Genomic DNA, 19,575 nt, shown 5'->3' with positions numbered 1-19,575 from the left:
ATCATGACTGTAATTTTGCTCACACCTCTCGTTGCTGAACTCCAATTGAGAAGTCAATTTGGCATTACTTGAGCGAACCTCTGTCAGCTGCTGCTCCAGTTTGTCATGCGAATCATTCAACATTCTGTCGTTCTCTGCCTTTTCTTTTTTATACAAGGTGAAGGCGTCACTTAGCTGGAGGAGCAGAGACCCACATTGAGCTAAACAGATGCTTAAATTGAATACCACTTACCACAGAATTTCAGAAGAATGCTTTACCTGCTTTAATGCAGCTTTAGCCTGTGCGGTTTGTGCAGAGTCAGCAGCAGCGCCTCTTTGAGGCGTTGAACGAGTTACTGGGGCTGATGGTCGTGTGTGTGCACTTGCAGGGTGTGAAAAATCTGGATGGGGCAAACACGTCAAATAAATGTATTTTTACTCATTCAGGTTTAGGTTCTCTTCCTAAAAAATTGATTCTCTCATTTGTTTTTTAGTGCCTGTTTAATCAACATTTTCACTACGATGTGAGTGTTGCTCATACATTCAACTGTATTTTGGTCTTGTTATAATCAAATCTTCACAATGAAACCTGAGACATGGCTGTAATATATTTTTCTTGTGAATCCTGAGTAGCATCATTCTCTTACTTTATTACATGTGAGATACGCAACAAATAATTCAAACAATGAAAAGGTCGAAAATCAACATCTTACAATGGCTTGAAGAATCCCATCTAAATAATGCAATCTAAATGTAAAAAAAAAAACATTCTCAATGTGTTTCTCCATCAGTAAATCTTCAAATGGTACCTTTGAAGTTTGCTTAGAGCGTGAACCAATTCTTGAGGTAAATGAAATGGATATCGTTTGGGAATAAACATTTGAAGTTTCAAAGTCAGGTAAACTAAGTCAAATCTAAATTGCTTTTGTTTCATTTGAAAAGAATTACTGCCCTGGTGTATACACAATGGTTTTTTTCACATCTGCCACATTGCGTTACAGCATGGTTATATTCATCCGCCTCCATTTCGAAGCCAATAGCTTAACAGTATAAAAGGGCAATTAAGACTTTTGATAGGAAACCAATGCCATGGTATTATTAAAAAAAACACAAGCTCTTTACCTTTCAAAATTGTGTGATCTCATGATGAGGCGGCAGAGCTTCTCCAAAACCAACCACCAGAGCCTTAACAAGTGGGGACTGTGAGCTCCCAAAATGTTCTGCCAACTTTTACTTAAATTGGAGACAAATGCAAATGCCTTTAACAAAAATACTAAATTTAGTGGTTGAAGTCTGGCCAAATCTGCTCTCGGTGAGTGAGAGAGATCACCTGTACAGGAAATGTATTCTTGGAATATTATTGTATTTCGTAAATTGATGTGTGATTGTAATGACTCATTGTAGGCTGGCTCTTACTTATGGCCAAGGGAATGCCGATGAAAATTAGCTTAATTTAGCTAACTTGGGCATATTTACATTGTAAAATGTTGATTAGTGTGCATTGCCCATTTTCAAATAAATACATTTAAATTCAAATTCAAATGGGTACTATATATCACCTTGAGAGGGCAGGTTAAAGCCAGTGCTCTGTTGTAGCAGGGTTTTGTACATGTCTCTCTGTCTTGCGTTAGAGTCAGCAAGTTGCTTCTGTAGGTTGCTCTGCTCTCTCAATTGCTCTACCTCCTTCTCAAGTTTATCCAGACTGGTCTCCAATTCTGACACACTGCAAGTAAACAGACAGGCAATTAATTAATCAATTCATTAGTGAAGTTCATTGAAAGCAAATTGTTCTTTAGCCTTAGGTCAATAAAAATTGTACAATGCATAAAATGATACAGGGTGTTTCACCACGTGTGATGTGGAATGATGGTTTTAAGTTTCATTCAAACCCCCAATAAACAGAAACTACAACAGATGTATCAAACAACTAAAACGAATAACATACAAGAATGGTAATGTTTTTGAAAAACATTAAGAATATTATTTCAATTATCATGCAAATATAATAACCAATCACTAAAAAAATCTGCGATATAGTGAGGTACAACCCAAGCTAAACCTCGTAATACAGGAATTTTGGACCCAAATGCAAATCTGCGATAAAGTGAATCCGAGATATGTGAACAGCGAAGTAGCAAGGGACCTGCAAACTACCACTACTGCAAAGTAGTGGTAGGTGAGAGTGTAGCCAGACAGCATAGGATGGTAGTGTGTAGGATGACTCTGGTGGTGAGGAAGAAAAAGACGGCAAAGGCAGAACAGAGGACGAAATGGTGGAAGCTGAAAAAGGAAAAGTGTTGTATGACTTTCAGGAAGGAATTGAGACAGGCTCTGGATAGTCAGGAGGTGCTTCTAGATGACTGGACAACTACAGCAAATGTGATCAGGGAGATAGGTAGGACTGTCCTTAGTGTGTAACCTGGAAGGAAAGGAGAAAGGAGACTTGCTGGTGTAATGAGGAGGTGCAGAAGTGGATCCAGAGAAAGAGGTTAGCTAAGAAGAAGTGGGACACAGAGGACTAAAGAAAGTAGACAGGAGTACAGGGAAATGCAGCTTAGGATGAAAGTAGAAGTGGCAAAGGCCAAACAAGGGGCTTACGATGACTTGTATGCTAGGTTGGATAGTAAGGAGGGAGAGACTGACCTATGCAGGTTGGCAAGGCAAAGAGACAGAGATGGGAATGACGTGCAACAGGTTAGGGTAATAAAGGATAGGAATGGAAGTGTGTTGACAGATGCCAGTAGTGTGATGGGAAGATGGAAAGAGTACTTTGAAGAGTAGATGAATGAGGACTGTGGTGGACCAGGAAGTAGCATAGATTAATAACGATGAAGTGAGATGGCCATTGAAGAGGATGAAGTGTGGAAAGGCACTCGGTCCTAATGATATACCTGTGGAGGTATGGAAGTGTCTAGGAGAGGTAGCAGTAGAATTTCTAACTGGGTTGTTAAACAGGATCTTAGATAGTGAGAAGATGCCTGAGGAATGGAGGAGAAGTGTGTTGGGGCCCATATTTAAGAACAAGGGAGACGTACAGAGTTGTGGCAACTACAGAGGAATAAAGATAATGAGCCACACAATGAAGCTATGGGAAAGAGTAGTAGACTCTAGACTGCTAGACTGAGGGCAGAAGTGAACATTTGTGAGCAGCAGTATGGTTTCATGCCCCCCCCCCCTTCCCTGATGGGACTACATCAGGGATCAGCTCTGAGCCCCTTCTTGTTTGCTATGGTAATGGACAGGATGACAGATGAGGTTAGACAGGAATCTCCATGGACTATTATGTCTGCAGATGACATTGTGATTTGTAGTGAGAGCAGGGAACAGGTGGAGGAGAAGCTAGAGGCGTGGATGTTTGCCCTGGAAAGGAGGGGAATGAAGATTAGCCGTAGCAAGACGGAGTATCTGTGTGAGAATGGGAAGGACCCAAGTGGAAGAGTGAGGTTACAGGGAGAAGAGACCAAGAAGGTGGAGGAGTTTAAGTATTTAGGGTCAACAGTCCAGAGCAATGGAAACTGTGGAAAAGAAGTGAAGAAGCGTGTGCAGGCAGGCTGGAACGGGTGGAGAAAAGTGTCAGGTGTGATAGAAGAGTTTCAGCTCAAATGAAAGGAAAGGTTTGTAATACTGTGGCGAGACCAGCGATGTTGTTTGGTCTGGAAACAGTGCCACTGAGGAAAAGACGGGAGGCAGAGCTTGAGGTGGCAGAGATGAAGATGCTGCGGTTCTCTTTGGGAGTGACCAGGATGGATAGAATCAGAAATGAGTACATCAGAGGGAAAGCACATGTTAGAGGCTTTGGAGATAAAGTCAGAGAGGCCAGACTGAGATGGTTTGGACATGTCCAGAGGAGAGATTATGAGTATATTGGCAGAAGGGTGCTGAGTTTCCAAATGTCAGGGAGGAGGTTTAGAGGAAGACCAAAGAGTTTTTTGGGGTTATGGATGTAGTTAAAGAGGACATGAAGGTGGTTGGTGTGAGAGCAGAGAATGCAGAGGACAGGGTTAGATGGAGGCAACGGATTCGCTGTGGCGACCTCTGAAGGGAAAAGCTGAAAGGAAAAGAAGAAGAAGAAGAAGAAGAAGAAGAAGCAAGGGACCACTGTAATTGTTTCATTTCAAGTGCTGCACCATGAAGGTTTACCCCCCAAAAAAGAAGGAAAAAAAAGGCATTGCAATAATAGCATTCTTACCGTGCTGATGTTGTAAGGGTTTGCTGCCTTGTGTTATCTTCCTCTAGTTTCCTCAGCTTTTCATGTAGGCTTCTGTTTTGTGTCTGGAGCTCCTCGACACTGCGGAAGGAAATCTGATGGGGCCTGATGACCTGGCCAGAAATGTTAGAGGAACTGTCATCATCTTTGGTCACCTGAGTTCCTCGGGCTTCTTCAAGTTCAACCAGCAGTGCGCACACCTGGAATGAATGAACAGCAGTGAGCACAATATTTTATCAATGCAAATAGCGTGTATGTGTGTATTGTGTACATGGCTATATGCAACATACTTGTGCAGAGGAATCATCCAGCAGTCTTTCTGTCCTCAGCTTGTCCTTCTCCAAATAGTCACAATGTTGCGTGGCCTTATCCTTCTCTTTCTGTAAACTCAAGATCTCCTAATAACAACACACAAGTTGTATGTAAAGAAATATGCCAAGTCATTTAGATTTATTTTCACGGTAATTGTAATGATGGACGTATTGTTATTGAATATCAATGTCTCAGACCTTTCGAGCCTGTTCCAGTTTATTCCACAAGGAGGCCACTGAACCCTGCATGGTCTCATACTCCTCCCTCTGACGTCTGAGCACAGGTGCTTTGGATTCCACCTCCTGGACGACCTCATCCAACTCTTTGCTCACCCTTCTGGTCTCCTGCTTCTGCAGTTGCAGCTGAGTCTGACACTCAGAATATGCATTATACAGCTGACAGCACATAGACAAACACAGAAGTCAGAAGAAATCAGTCAGAGGGCTATAGTTACTTGATAAAGAAGATAAAAACAGCATCAGAAAGGCAGGAAAATATCAAATCTACATATACAAATACAATCAATAAAACAGCATTTCCATTAGTGCTGTTAAAGTTAACGTGTTAACTAATTAATTAATTAAAAACAATTATTGCATTAATCAAGTAGTAATGCAGATTAATCACAGTTAATTTTGACCAAAGATGATCCTTCAGCTGACAGCAGATAGTTACGTTAAAGGTAGCACAGGTTGCGTTTGAGCAATAAACATAACTACATGCATTAAAGTAAAGCATTTAATAAATGTTTGCATATGACAATTTTTGTTCATGTCAAACTATTGGGGTCATTTTCCCCCCCCATTTAAAATTATTCAAGTAATTAACAGATTAGAAAGAGAGGATGAGCGTGTGCAGTGGATCAAAATTTTTTGAAGACGTCCTCATAACATTAAATGTCGAAATAATTCACACATAACAGGTGCTCATTAAATTTGGCAGGCAATTAATCAAAATTCTAAAATGTGATTAATCTGATTAAAAAATGTAATCATTTGACTGCTCTAATTTCCATTGTTGCAGATGATTTCCAACAACAAATTCTGATGTATATCAAACACAACTCAACTTCTCTCACATTAGATTATGAATGTATTATATGGAAACCAGAAAGGTGGTTAAACATAGCTTGTTTTGTTCCACTTACATCAAAGAACTTCATTCCAGGCTTGACAATTGCAGCGATGGATGCTGCAGACGGACACATGGACTCCAGCTGCTCCTCAGTCAGTGAGGGTGCACCTGAAGGAAAACATTCGACAAACTATGTAACAATGGTCAAGACTACACTGACTGAAGGTGTTCATGAAATGCCCGCTCATATTAAAATTTTGCCATAACATATAACAGGAAGAAAGGTCACAGCAGCAACAAATGGCAATGGCAGAACAAAACTCGCAATATTTTTTATATTTAAGATGGAAGAGCCGCTGCACATTCATATAATAATAATAATAATAATAATACATAACGCTTTTGAATATCATCCAAAATATTGCGAGTTTCAAAGTGACGTAATGTTTGGCTACAGGCAAACGGGATCGAGCCATTAAGACATGAACAATTAATAATAATAATAAATATAAAACACTGCGAGATTTGTTCTAATATTTTCAGACTATCATTAGCACATGTATCCATAAAGGCGCATGTTGGCGAAACAAAGCGATAATGGCGACAACTACGAATAACTCCCAACACAAATGCGACATATTCCGACCAATTCCGAATCCTGTCAAGCTCTTGCGAAACGCAACTTTTGCAATTCAGTGGGATAGGGGCTTTAATGACCACGTAATTTTGCAATGATGTAGCCTTACTAAATTAATATAACCAATTCATACATATCTAAAGTACAAATACAATTTTAAGATTGAGCTATTGTAAGATAATATGCAATTTTATTAATAATTAGTTTTAATCAGACAAGAGATCTAAACCAGAAAACAGAATGGGACCTTTACCACACGCAAGCAAATATTTCCATAAAAGAATGAAAAGAAAGTGGTCATCTTTTCTTACAGCAATATTTTGCAGTGGCCTTCATCATAGAATTTTCCAGCTCCTTTTCTATTTTCTTGAGCTTCTCTCGAAGGTCCGCCTCTATATGGGTCTTTTGCTCCTCTGCATCAGACACCTTCTTTTCCAGCATTTTGCTAGCTACCAGTACACAATAACAGAGAGGATATAGAAGGATTTAGTGACATAAACGTTTTTAAGCATTTTCAAATGGAGGTACAGTACATGCCTTTAAAAGGTGAAGTCAACCCAAAATTCTTCTTTACAATATTATGTTTTATACAGCCCTACTAGTCTAAATGGAATATTCTAATTAAAATTACATTTCTGGATTATGAATTAAGCAGCAAAAGATACCTGTTTTTTGGGTGGGGGGGGGGGGTGTTCCATCTCAGGGGGCAGCCATTTTTCTACTTGATGTCACCAGAAAATGACATCACAGTCAATCATAGCTCACCTGTTTTCTGGAGCTGAGCCAGGATTGATCATTACCTGAGCCCTGAGCAACTGTGATGTCATTTTCAGTTGACAGTAAGCGGCAAAATGGTCGCCCCAAGATGGAATGAATCAGATGCCTTGTTAAGACTAGTGAGGGCACATACAACATATTATTGTAAAGAAAATTGTTGGGTTGGTGTCCCTTTTAAGTAGACATAAAACTTAAATTTAAGAATAAACAAAGGGTTCAGCAGAATATTTTGAGATGAGATGTGTCAGTAAAGTTCCAGGACTTGTGCCAAAAAAGTTAAATTACAAAATCAAATTATGAGTTTTCCTAATCAATGTGGACAAGATGATCAATCAGTGTTCAGTACATGAGGAGAGAGGTCAGAGTTGTGGCAGAACAACTTGTGGCTGCTTCAACATGACAACGCCCCTGCTCACAATTGCCTGAGCATCACAAAGTACCTGGCTAAGAGGAGCATCATCATTGCTGGGTTAACTTCAATACTCATTGTTTTGATTTTGTGTGATTTGTATCCTCTTTCCCAAGCTTTAGGGCTCCAAGGATGTTACATTGAAGGAGAACAGTTGTAGTTTGCTTTAAATTGATACATTTTGTGACACCATTCCTGGAACTTTTCTGGCACATGAATGTTGAGACTTTGGTCAATTCAATAAGTGACAAGATGTATGATTACAGTCCATTACGAAACGGGGATTTTAAAGTGAAAAGATTAATAAGGAAAAAAAACAGATTATCAAATGGACTCAAACCTTCTACAGTGTTTTTAACCAATTTGCTGAGTTCTTCTACTGCTCTGCTCAGTTCTTGATTCTTAGTTTCCATGTCTGCTGCTACACCCTGCAAAATGGTGTATTAAAAAATTCACATGTTTAATATACGAAGACAGAAACATGATTGTGACGAGAATGATTAAGACACTTGTGAATTTGGCAAATTAATATCCAGATTAGATATTTAGCCTCATTTTGAAAAAGCAGAGATGACACATTACCTATCATGCACTTTGATGAACATTGTTACTTGCGCAAAATCATAACAAAGAGGCGCAAAAAAGACCTTGCTCAACAGCAGCTGCAGAAAGATAATGCTTTTTTTTTTTAAAGAAAATATTTTATTCTTGTTTGTAAAAGATGCTTACTTAACATTGCAAAAATAAGCCGGATGGACTAATAGGTCTTATTTTTCTATAAAAAGGCTTACTTATGTCAATATATACTTTCAACTAGTAGTGATTTGCATGTTTGAAGGTCCCTAGGAACATGTTTGCCTCATTTTTTTTTTCTTCCTATACTTCGGCTTCCTCACACATTGGAAAACCATACATGTTAGAATCTATGGCGACGCGAGTGTGAATGGCTGTTTGTGTACATCGTATGTGACATGTGATTGACTGGCGACAATTACAGGGTGTACACCGCTTCTCAACCCCAAGTCAGCTGGGGCAGGCTCCAGTTCACCCATGAAACTAATGAAGACAAGTGCATAGAAAATGGATGGATGGGAAAATATTACCGGTAAATATTTGTTAATTCTACAAAGTCTCACCTTGTAGAGAGAAGACAACTTGACATGAGCATTGAGCTCATTCCGGTATTTCTCCTCCATGGTACTCAGTTCATCCTTAACCTAGAGAGTTAAACAGAGAATATGAAAAATGGGTGCCATAATTTGACACCTATGTGAATATTGATGATATAACATGCATTCGAAAAGTATTCAGAGTGCTTCACTTTTCCCACATATTGTTACGTCACAGATAGGCATGGGCTCATTATATTCTGATAGGATGATGCGGCTGACGTATTGCTTTGTTTGCCTACCCGTTTCAATTTGGTATTGAGTTCTTCGGCTTGTTTTTGCTGGTTGTCACTGGACTGCTTCAGAGAACTGAGTTGACTTTCCAGTCTGGTCACCTATTGAAAAAAAAAAAACCCCAATGAATAGTACAGACACTTGCACCAAGTATAGAAGCTAGTGCTTCAAAATCCTTTTTTTTTTTAAACCTCAATTTGTATGACTTTATCAATGTGTGGGAGGAAAAACATAATATAAATTGTTTAAAGATGTGGATGTTATGGATTTGAATAAAGATATGAAATCCAATATATTTACCACCAGTTTTAATTGCATTTGGTACATTCACAAACCCTCATGACACAGAGGACTAATGCTACGTCCACACCAAATTTGTGCACATTGGTGAGGGGGAGGCTTGTCGCTTCGCTTGGTGGTAACTACTGCACAGCACTTTAGTCGAGAAAAGAGCACCGCCGAGTACTTCCACTTCCTCCCTGGGACTACATCCGAGGCATTTTTTTTAATTATAAAATTGTTAGGCCTATTTAGCACGGGCATTTTAACAAGAGCACAATATAAATTGAAATGCGTCCACACCACAGACATCAGAGACATGTTGGCGAATGGTACCTTAAACACCAAACGCGGGGTGAGCAACTGACCATTTTCTGGCGGTGCAATTGTACTTTATAGTCAATGTACAGTACTTCGCACCGGCGGACACGGATGCGTGCGGTGCCGTGCGGATGACGCATTTGTAGGCTATTTGGAGCAGGACACGGTGCGGCGCACTTAATATCGGCACATTCACATATTCACCAACGTTTAAAAATAAATAAAAAATTTCGCACCAGCCAATTGGCTTTGGGAACGGACTGCAAAGTCACACACGGCGTCCTGTACAGATCTGCAGTCACCTGGAGATAGTGGTAAGTGTTTACTTGTTTAAAACCGTCGATAGCAATAGTGCTAACATTAGCTAAAGTATTTAGCACGGCCACCAGAATGCAAGTGAAAAAGTGGAAGCGCTCGAGGGGCTCTCATCAAAGAAAAAAAGGAAGGCGCTGCAGGAGAAAGAGTGGCTCACCTGTAGTGCAGTACTCGGCAGCGCTCTCTTTTTTGACATAGTTTACCAAGCGACCCTCTCCTTCTCCGGTGTGCACAATGAAGCTGCCGGTACTCACAAACGGCAGCGAGCAGCAAGGTGGGCACTCACTCCAGTGTTTGGTGTTTAATTCAGACACTTGCTTGCAGCGTTTTTGTTGTTGTTGTTTTTTTTGCTTGCGTCACCACAACATCCTCTTTTGGCTATATTCTTTCGGCTTGAATTTTATTTTGGCCGAATGCCGAAAATGCATATTTTTGCCATTTTTGGCCGAAAATTTCCGGTGGCCGAATATTCGGTGCATCACAAGACTTTAGATATAAAATAGCAATGACTTAAAGGGGTTAGAGCTCGAGTTAGGCTAACCACAGTGGCTAACCCTGTTTTACACAATAGGCTAAATTGCTGCATTTACTGTAACAACAGTACATTGTTTGTGTGCTACCTGCTCAGTCTTGCTTTTCAGACTACCCCGGAGCTCCAAAATCTCTTTGCCCGTCTCTCTGTTATTGCTCAGCAGTTCCTCAGTTTTGGTCTTCAGTTCCGCAGATAACCACTGAATTCTCTTATCCAGCAGCTCCTTTTCCTGCTCCACACGCTTCTCCCGGTGCTACAGGAACATGCACAACCAGGACAAATTTTAGTTTCGGGTCTATTAGAATAACCAATGTGATTTATTTATTGCTAAACGCCAATATAATGAAATAAGGAAAGACACTATTTCATTACTTTCTTTGGAGCCAAAAGTTTACATACAGTACGATTAGTATGACTTAAAACAATTTGGGAAGACAGATGATGTGATGTCCTAAAAGGTTTATTGACATTATGGGAAAGTCTAAAGTTTTTTATTTATGTTTAACACATCCCAACTTAATTGGATTTGAGTTCATATATAGTCGAAGTAAAGTTCTGGTTTCAACTGCGGCACATGAAAAAAAAAAAAAGAGTGTGGTCATTGTAGTTAAATGACACATAAAAGGGACAAAAAGGTGTGTGTAAATAGTGTCTAAATGATTTGAAGGATATGGGACAAGTGATAATGTTCAAGAGCACTTTTGTTGGCAGCTCAAGTGATAAAAGTAATCTTAAAGCAGTTCTACACTGTCTTCCACTCTGACTAATGATTGTTTCATTGTATACCTGCACAGATGCCTCAGAGGACTGGATCTCATCCAGTTTTAACTGCAACTCCATCTTGACTTTGTTGGTCTCCACCAGTTTCTCATTCAGGCGCTTTACATCTTCTAAAATGAACAAAATTAAAAGCAAAAAACTGAAAACTATATAAATGATCAAATTATTCATATGTACAGCAGTGGCCCTTAATGCGGTGGATTCATGTTTGTAATTTGTGCAATCATACCAGTTAGGTTCTCCACCTCTTGGGTTCTCTTCTCCAGCAGCCGTGCCAGTTCTCTTTTTTCCACCTCAATCTCATACTTAGATTTGGACTGTTGCATTCAAGTACACACAGACAGAAGCATTTTTGTCGTAGTGCCACATATTTAATACAATTTTAAATGAAATCTTTACACAAACCTGCTGCTGGGTTTTATCTTCAGGAGTGTCTCCATCAATTCCCTTTAGAGAACTCAGCTCTTCGTCTGTACAAAGAAAACAAAGGAACAACCAATGAACAACAATATGTAAACATTGACATTTAGAGAATCTTGTTGTGATAAGAGTCGCAAAAGATTGAATATACATGGAGATATAGTTGTTGAATTGAAACAAAAATCAATTTAAAGAGAATGAGTGAAAACTCACTTAGTTTTTTATTTTCCTCCTTGAGTGTCTGTAGGTCTTTGGTGGCAGACAGCATCTGTTCCTGACTCTCCCCAAGTTTCTTATCAATGTCAAAATACTGTTGTTCTGTAAGGGAGAACACATTGAACAAGAAACCACAAGTGTAACGTAAAAGTCATGTTTCCAGGTGGCACAAATCACATTTAATTCATTTACCTAACGTCGAGTAACCGTTTAGTATTCACAATGCATTTCTTAACATAGCAGACATTTGTTTACATTTTTTAAATATCTAAATATACACGTCGTCACACACACACACACACACCGTAAACGAAACAAAATCTGAAAAGCTGGCTTTCACCAAAGTTAGCAATATATTCGCTATTGTTAGCCGGTGATGGTAGCATGTGCAACATTTGTAATCACAAAGTCTTCAGAGGACAGCTGGAACACTGTGTATAGTGCCCCCATGAAAGCGTTTTCACGGTAGATCCACCCCAGTTTGCAAACTTAAAACAACTATTTCAACTAAATGTAGCTACGTACCACTGTCAGCTTTGAATCTCTCCTGTTGGGTTTTGAGCGCCTCATTAGCATTCAGTAGCTCCGTTACAAACTTTTCCAACTTGTTTTGGACACCTTTCGGGAGTTTGTTCAACTCCGCCCGCTCCAGTGCCTGCAGCAGGACAGCCGCCATCTCCAAATGTCCTTGTAAAAACGTTTATAAATGTATCAAGCCTTTCCTGAAGACATAACGTACTGTGGTAGCTGTGGTAGCTGCTTGAAAAGCACGATCTGTAAGTGTGAAGTGTATTTCAATTTTCTAACATACAGCAACAGGAAGTCAATTTTATACTTCACAATAAATGCTATGATACCCTGTGAAAATCGAATGCAACGTGGCTGCTTGTTTAGGCAACATGGTTATTGTTTATAAAACAATCGATATACTACTCATGAAATTTAATATAACTGTTTCAACTTGGTAGGAACAAAAAAAAGTTGTATTTCACTAGTGGTTTGCTTTTATTTTAAAGACCAAAACGGATTTAAATGATAGTAATGAAAGTGACTCGTTACGACAGAGATATGCGACGGAAGTCTCTCACGCAAAGCATTGTGGTAAATATGGTTTTTCTTTTGTTCTTCTGATGAGCCATCGTAAACTCTCAGAATAAGTCAAGTGGGTCTAACCTTGGAATTTGAATTAATATTTTTGCCAGTGTCTTGCAGGTATTTTCCATACCGTACATTAATTGGTCATTCTTTAGTCTATACGTCAGTTCGTTAACTGCTATATTCCGGCGAAACTCTGTCGTTAGCATAAAACTATTTTATCGATGTCTGCTTGCTAATGTAAGACATATACCAAGTATACTGTATTGTACCATAAAGATGGTAATATTCATTGTGCCTCAACTCATTGATGCGTTCAAAGTGCCGAGTGTGTTTGTTTTCTCTTATGCCACGTCTTCCACGCGTTGCCATTCCTCTCTTATTGCAGCCTCACAATTAAAATGAAATTAAATATAAAAGAGCTATGTATTATGTCTGCAGGCAAGATGGGCCGTGGTTATATCGTAGACGATACTGTGGAGGTATATCTGTCAAAACTATGTGAACAACAATCGGATAATGTCACAGGCCTGCTCATTGGACAGGTAAGTTAACATCTGTTGGAGTTACTTTGAGAGCTTGGCCAGCTGTTTGTATGCATTCGACTTACAAGAAGCTACTACTGTATAAGCAAAAGACTGGCACCTATACTGCATAGTACATAATGAAAGTCCAGTTAACAAAAAAAAAAAAAAAGAATATCCAGATTTCATGTATACAATATTTTTATAGAATAAAATGAGGAGTATGTATGAATGCATTAGTACCTTTGTGAAATTAAGACTGCCCATAATTACTACACATTTCAGAACTCAATTCAGAGGGATTTTGTAGTCATGGCATGTAGAACACCCTCAAGAGATGACCCCATTGTTTGTGCAGAAAAGTTCCTGGACAAGGAATGGATCAGTGAGCACGCTCGACAGGTAAGCAAAATTAGAAAGGTCATGTGGTCTTGATCCGTTTAGGTTTGTATTTAGTCAAAGAGTTAAAAAAAAAAAAAGGAGTTGTAAGATATGTGAAATGTCCATGTGTAGAACCTGGCTCACAAATGTAGGCATCATATGTTTTCACCATGTATATTCTGTATTGGTTTGTGCAGGTTTCCAGAATGTTGCCCGGGGGCTTGTCTGTGTTAGGCGTGTTTGTCATCACTGATGCCGATGCTAAGGAAACACTAGCATCACTTCGTCAGGTGAGGTTCATTTATACACTTGGATGTTGTATTTCAAGGCCCCGCATGTTCCTCTCTAATTCGTACTACCTTATCTTCATATTATTCCTCCTTCCATAATGTTTATTCAAATCCCAATTAAAGTGTCTGCTTGTTTGTGTGAAGCTGGTGTTTACAGTGCAGAGCCTGATATCCTCTGAACGTCTGTGGACCACTGATGATAATGAAATCACAGACTGTGTCACACTGCACATCAGCCCCAAATCCAGAAAGTATCCTTTGGCACTGATATCTCACTGGATTGTGCTGAATGTATGAGTTACTTATTGTGCATCTTTAATCCATCATATCAGAATTAGCTGCAGAACATTTGATGTAAAAGATCCCAAGGTGAGTCCTCAGTCACAATTTGCTTTTGCGGCTATTATGAAGCACCTGGTAATCTAATCTAAATTTACCATTTAAGAGTTGCCTTCCATTGTTTTCCTTAATTCATTGCACTGTTGTCCCTTTTAACCTAATTGTAGTCATGTTTATACTAATGCCTACTGCATGACATCTTACTATTGAAAGATGTACAGTAAACTAATGTGGGCTACTTACTTACCAGGAAAACCATCTTACCTTCCGATGTGTCTTTATTCCGTTATTATTTGCAATGACAGTACTTAAACACAAAGCAATAAATTGTTGGCTAGATTTGTAATAATGAACTTCACAACTGAAATTACGTTTTAACAGTCATGCTTGGATTAGTTTGTTGTTGTTGTTGCTAGGCAGAATTTGATATCTACCCTTTGTGCAGAGTTTCCACAGATGCAGATTAGCTAATTCAGCGGTATCCTGATTTATTTTTATACATTGCCAGATCAAGGGTTTACCTTGTTGAAAATATGACTTAAAGTGCAGAATACCTTTCCATGGTACTCAAGGATTTTTGTGAACCTTCTTTTAGAGTTTGGCAAAGCCTGCTGATTGGAAGTATCAATCAGACCTATGTTCCTCCTGGTCCACAATGAGTTGTTGTGTAAATGTGGATTTATTTGTTCCGCTTCCGGACAACAGAGCTTGTTCGAAAAGCATGGATAAGTGTCTTAAGGTATGTGCACTGACATGAAATCCGTCTTCTAGAATGTGTATGGATTTATTCTGATCACTTCATGTATTTCAGGAGGGATTGAAAATGTGGACATACCAGGTTGAAAATGCAGTCTGTTTGATTGATGGCACACAGCTTCCCGATGATGCAGAACTCACAGCAGGACAGGTTACTGTATATCAAGATTTTTGACTTGTAATAACAGTAATGTCATTCTATTGGATTTGCTGTTTCTTCACATCACTGTTCAAAAAAAGGAAGTCAGAAAGAATTACCTTGCGCACAGGACAGCGAGTCGGTAAAACGGCGAGCTTGGATGACCACTGTGTACGAATTATTTGTCTGAAGTTGCCCAAACACACTCGGTTCACATGAATTATTTATATAATTTTTTTCAGAGCTATCTTTTTGGGTTCGTCGGTGCTGTATGCAAGACCAACACACATACCGTGCACACATTCTTGCCTGTTGTCAAACCCTGCAATTTAAAATCTGATGTTTGATACACATTTTGCAGAAGAGGAACGTGAGACATATGCTCACTGCTCAGCTTCTAGTCACTCCGGTAAGATACAACCACACTGTTTGACACAACATTAAGCAATGACTATCATCACATGCCTTACAAGTTCTGTTGTCCCCTACTTGGTCTTGATGAATGTATGATCTGCATATGACAAGTTTGGTAGTGATCTTTCTGCATGGCAGGAACAACAGCACAATTTAAGAGATGGGATCCAGCAGTGTGGAGGCGGCTTGTCAGTCAGAGGAGCCATCCATAGCCGAGCTTACGTACACAGCAACAAACCAAAGGCTAAACTGGCTGAGAAGGTCGCTTTTAATACACTTTTTTCCGACAGCTAAATGTCTTCATTTTGTCATGAAACTTTCAATATTTATATAGTTGCTGAAGAGGGATGTGGTCTCTACGATGGTCACGAGAGTTCAGATGCTGCTTGATGATCTTCTGGCTCCAGAATACCAGAGCAAGGTAGTCAGCAGAGACAAACAAGGGGCAGGTACTCCTCCACACCTCTAGCATGATTTACTTTGTTCGATCATCAACCACAACTGTTTTATTGGGTATGAATAAGTACCTGTTGTTTGTAATACAGGTCACTTAAAGGAGATAACGGCTTCTGCTCTCAGACAGTTTTGCTTGAACTTGTTAAAATTACGACTATTTTTAAACATTTAGGCCTTTTTTCCCCCCCCTAAGAAATCTGACTATAAACTTGTAATAGAGTATAGAATTTCTAATCTTGTAACTTTACATCATTTTTCTTGTATTTATCCTTTTTTATTTTCAGGGTATCCCTAATACAGGACATATATCACTTTTTACTGGGTTGCCATTTGTCGAACAAAATTATCAGAATATAAAAAATACGATGGCTATTAAAATATATTTTTGAATAATGTTTTTTTTATACATTTATGTTGTGCTCTTTATATATCTGTGCTATGGCAGTATATGTATGTTTGTAACTAAGAAAACACACGTCTAATCCCTAAGAGCGGTGTTCATCAGTTAATAGTAACACAGTGGTTAAATATTGCTGTGAATACAACGTGCTGTAACTAAAGTTGGCCAATTCACTGACTTTGACCTCTGTCTGCTAGGGTCATTGTCACATTACATTACAATTTAACATTAGAATTATGGCACTCCTGAATTAATAAAAAAAATAAAATAAAATAATGTGGAGTGTACTCGCATGTTGTTTTGCCATCTGACCATATTGCTCAGTGAGCTCTTGGGATTAAAAGACATCATTTCAGAATGGTTGCAAGATGGTGTATATTGTAATATATTGTGCTATTCAACAGTCAACAATCAGTACTCAAACTAAATTGTCATTATATGTGTTGTTATCTATACGTTCTTTGTCATTTAACTTCTTGTAAATGTCTTTGCTATGACTCAGCAGTACCTTCAACCTCTGTTGGGTCAAAGACCTGTTCTGGGCATACAAAAAAACTGCTAAGCAATGTTAGTTAAGGACATTTTGACGTTCCACCTAAACTTCTTAACCCTTCGTTGACAACATAAATATGAAATGTAATGGATGTCCTTTTTAGACTGTGGAAGCTTGTTTTCAAAGTAAAACTGTCAAGAACCATTCTAAACCATCATGTACTGAAATGAATTGTAATTGGTAATGTCTTTCAGAGCATTTCTGCCTCCCTCATCGTGTCTTTTGCCCTGCAAAAGTGAATGGAACTCTATGCATGTGTGACTACCAGTTCAATGACGAGGACCCTTCTGAGGTCATTGACAGGCTGAAAGAAATGTTGGACATTGACATTGCTGATCAAAAGCTAGATTCCCAGCAGGAAATTGCTGCTGAAGTCATAGAAACCAGAGAACGAGAAGGTGAGGAACAATTCTATGTGTGCTATTTTTGTGGCCAGTGACACAAGGCGTGGCGTAAATCTGCACAGGGGAGGGTTAGACTTTGTTTTGGTATTTTCACAGCGGCACACAAAACTGACTTTTTGAGCCGTCATGGCCGTGAACACAGCCGACTTAATTCGCCGCACACAAACACACATCAACAACAACAAAAAGTAAAACAGACTTATATCATTAATCCACTCACAGAGCGAAAGTTTTGCATGCTATACCGCATGATTTATTACATTGCCGGTGATCTAAAGGTTGTGTTGTGTTTCCAGATTTCACTGCAGAAATTGTTGAAGCGCAAGAGCCCAAGAGAAACAACTACATAGGTGAAACACAGTTTTTTTCCCCATCCATTTATAGTTAAAGGTGCTTCAGAATTTTACAGACTAGAAGCTGTGCTTTAGAAATTCTCTCATCTTTTCACAATATCATCTAATGAAACATAACCTTGCCCTGCAAGATGAATTCTCGCAGTATTTGTGAGTTCACAAACTTCCGAGAATACGTCTTGTACCGAGCGTGGGGCGTGATATGCAGCTGTGACGAAACCAGGAAGCCAGCGCTGAATCCGGGGCAAACAAACAAACCTAACATGAACGAATGGAGGCTGCAATTAATTATGTTCTTGCAGAATTAATTATTGAATGTTGAACAGCAAGAGGCGCTTTGTGAATTTTTTGCTGGTAAAGATGTTAGTGCTTTTTTTCCCCTGATGAGAACGAACGCTCCTTTGTGGCCGTGATTGGTCAAAACAAACGTGCACAATGCCGCATTGTCCAATCAGCTCGAAGTATTGTACAGATTGTCCCGCCTTTCCCGAGCAAATCATCGTGGAGCAGTCCCAGATTGATATTGTGCAGAACTCCCTTGAGTGAATCACCATACCAATTTGGCTATTGCCAGGTTAAATGAAACCATTGCACAACATGTTCTTCTTTATACTGCCATCCATTGATGATCACAGTGATTCACTATGACGTTAGTTAACGTGTGCACTGTTGTGATTCTGCTCTTTTGTATTAGGTGTTGCCATAGCCACGGCTGTCGCCTTACTCGCCACTGCTGCCTCAATGCTCTATCTCGATGACATTTGACACATGCACAACAAAATAAAAACTATTCTAACATCAAATTCAGAATAACGTATTGAAATGATTTCTGTATTGGACTTTTTTGTCCTTGTTGTTTTTAGACACACACACAAATAACTAATGGACAAGGGCCCAAAATGAAACTCCTCTGCAGTTTTTATTTTATTTAAAGGTGCATTGTGGAGTTTAAAATTTTTATGTTAAAGATTTTTCTACACAATGCATGCCCCACCAATGCCAAGATGAGTACAAAGAGCCCTGACTTTTAAACAGTGACTGTGCCTATCAGCTTGTATCTTCCCTTCAGTGTGAAGTGTTCGTGGCGAGGACTCCACAGTTTCTTGGGAGTGGGGAGGGGTAAAGTAGTGGAGGGTGACATCATGATCGTCCCCGTGGACATGTAGTATTGTGTTAGCGAGTGTAGGACACAATTAGGATGGCTATTGAGAAAAAAAAACGGTCTCGTCAAGGAAAGTAAAATCCGGTCACATCTCGTCCAGCCACGTCAAGTCAAGTCCGGTCACGTCTCGTCCAGCAACGTCGAGTCTAGTCCGGTCACGTCTCGTCCAGCAACGTCAAGTCCGGTCACTTCTCGTCCATCCACATCAAGGCAAGTCCAGCCACGTCAAGTCAAGTCCGGTCACATCTCGTCCAACAACGTCGAGTCTAGTCCGGTCACGTCTCGTCCAGCAACGTCAAGTCCCGGTCACGTCTCGTCCATCCACGTCAAGGCAAGTCCAGCCACGTCCCGTCCAGCCACATCAAGGCAAGTCCGGCCACGTCAAGTCAAGCCACGTCAAGTCAAGTCCGGTCACATCTCATTCAAGTCCGGTCACGTCTCGTCCGGTCACGTCTCGTCCAGCAACGTCAAGTCTAGTCCGGTCACGTCTCGTCCAGCAACATCAAGTCCGGTCACTTCTCGTCCAGCCACATCAAGGCAAGACCGGCCACGTCAAGTCAAGTCCAACCACGTCAAGTCAAGTACCATCCCGTTGAGTCTAGACAAGTCTTGATTGCCTGCTCACTTCCTAGTCTTAATAAAACATTC

The 19,575-nt window shown here is 39.7% G+C and overlaps 2 protein-coding genes across 7 annotated transcripts in view; one reads left to right on the top strand and one right to left on the bottom strand.

Moving 5' to 3' along the window:
- The window catches only part of LOC147181856 (nucleoprotein TPR-like), a 31,985-nt gene extending 19,559 nt beyond the window's left edge, over positions 1-12,426 (bottom strand). For all 4 annotated transcript variants that reach the window (XM_086095059.1, XM_086095076.1, XM_086095068.1 and 1 more), the window contains exons 1-17: positions 12,187-12,426; positions 11,659-11,763; positions 11,431-11,495; positions 11,255-11,342; positions 11,032-11,135; positions 10,334-10,498; positions 8,807-8,899; positions 8,532-8,612; positions 7,736-7,823; positions 6,521-6,658; positions 5,646-5,740; positions 4,696-4,893; positions 4,477-4,584; positions 4,169-4,386; positions 1,539-1,702; positions 259-380; positions 26-174 (exon numbers count right to left, since the gene is read on the bottom strand). In XM_086095059.1, the coding sequence (XP_085951185.1) occupies positions 26-174; positions 259-380; positions 1,539-1,702; positions 4,169-4,386; positions 4,477-4,584; positions 4,696-4,893; positions 5,646-5,740; positions 6,521-6,658; positions 7,736-7,823; positions 8,532-8,612; positions 8,807-8,899; positions 10,334-10,498; positions 11,032-11,135; positions 11,255-11,342; positions 11,431-11,495; positions 11,659-11,763; positions 12,187-12,337 (2,132 nt within the window). In that variant the 5' untranslated portion in view covers positions 12,338-12,426. The remainder of the gene's footprint in view (positions 1-25; positions 175-258; positions 381-1,538; positions 1,703-4,168; positions 4,387-4,476; positions 4,585-4,695; positions 4,894-5,645; positions 5,741-6,520; positions 6,659-7,735; positions 7,824-8,531; positions 8,613-8,806; positions 8,900-10,333; positions 10,499-11,031; positions 11,136-11,254; positions 11,343-11,430; positions 11,496-11,658; positions 11,764-12,186) is intronic.
- Positions 12,427-12,748: 322 nt separating this feature from the next.
- odr4 (odr-4 GPCR localization factor homolog) lies at positions 12,749-19,498 on the top strand. Of its 3 annotated transcripts, none has more exons than XM_086095040.1 (14): positions 12,749-12,873; positions 13,198-13,301; positions 13,566-13,682; positions 13,859-13,951; positions 14,096-14,202; positions 14,284-14,320; positions 14,886-15,029; positions 15,102-15,197; positions 15,547-15,594; positions 15,738-15,860; positions 15,934-16,048; positions 17,203-17,406; positions 17,709-17,762; positions 19,028-19,498. In XM_086095040.1, exons 2-14 carry the CDS (start codon positions 13,203-13,205, stop codon positions 19,075-19,077), a joined length of 1,287 nt encoding a protein of 428 aa, XP_085951166.1. In that variant the 5' UTR covers positions 12,749-12,873; positions 13,198-13,202; the 3' UTR covers positions 19,078-19,498. The 3 variants fall into 3 exon arrangements, with proteins under 3 accessions (XP_085951166.1, XP_085951158.1, XP_085951173.1); XM_086095032.1 differs by lacking the exon at positions 19,028-19,498 and adding an exon at positions 18,460-18,568; XM_086095047.1 differs by lacking the exon at positions 19,028-19,498 and adding an exon at positions 18,460-18,568 and having other exon boundaries at positions 12,791-12,873; positions 13,639-13,682.
- Positions 19,499-19,575: the final 77 nt, after the last annotated feature.

The sequence above is a fragment of the Leptonotus elevatus genome, chromosome 1, assembly GCF_054856555.1.
Source record: "Leptonotus elevatus isolate MCC_2025b chromosome 1, RoL_Lele_1.0, whole genome shotgun sequence".
NCBI classification, from domain to species: domain Eukaryota; kingdom Metazoa; phylum Chordata; class Actinopteri; order Syngnathiformes; family Syngnathidae; genus Leptonotus; species Leptonotus elevatus.
The sequence above is the reverse complement of the archived record's forward strand: the minus strand, read 5'-3'. Positions and strand labels throughout refer to the sequence as shown.

Coding starts and splice junctions, on each gene's coding strand:
- odr4 (XM_086095032.1), top strand. CDS start 13,203: ATGGGCCGTGGTTATATCGTAGACGATACTGTGGAGGTATATCTGTCA. Junction 13,683..13,858: donor TCAGTGAGCACGCTCGACAG/GTAAGCAAAATT, acceptor TGGTTTGTGCAG/GTTTCCAGAATGTTGCCCGG. Junction 14,321..14,885: donor TTGATGTAAAAGATCCCAAG/GTGAGTCCTCAG, acceptor ACCTTCTTTTAG/AGTTTGGCAAAGCCTGCTGA.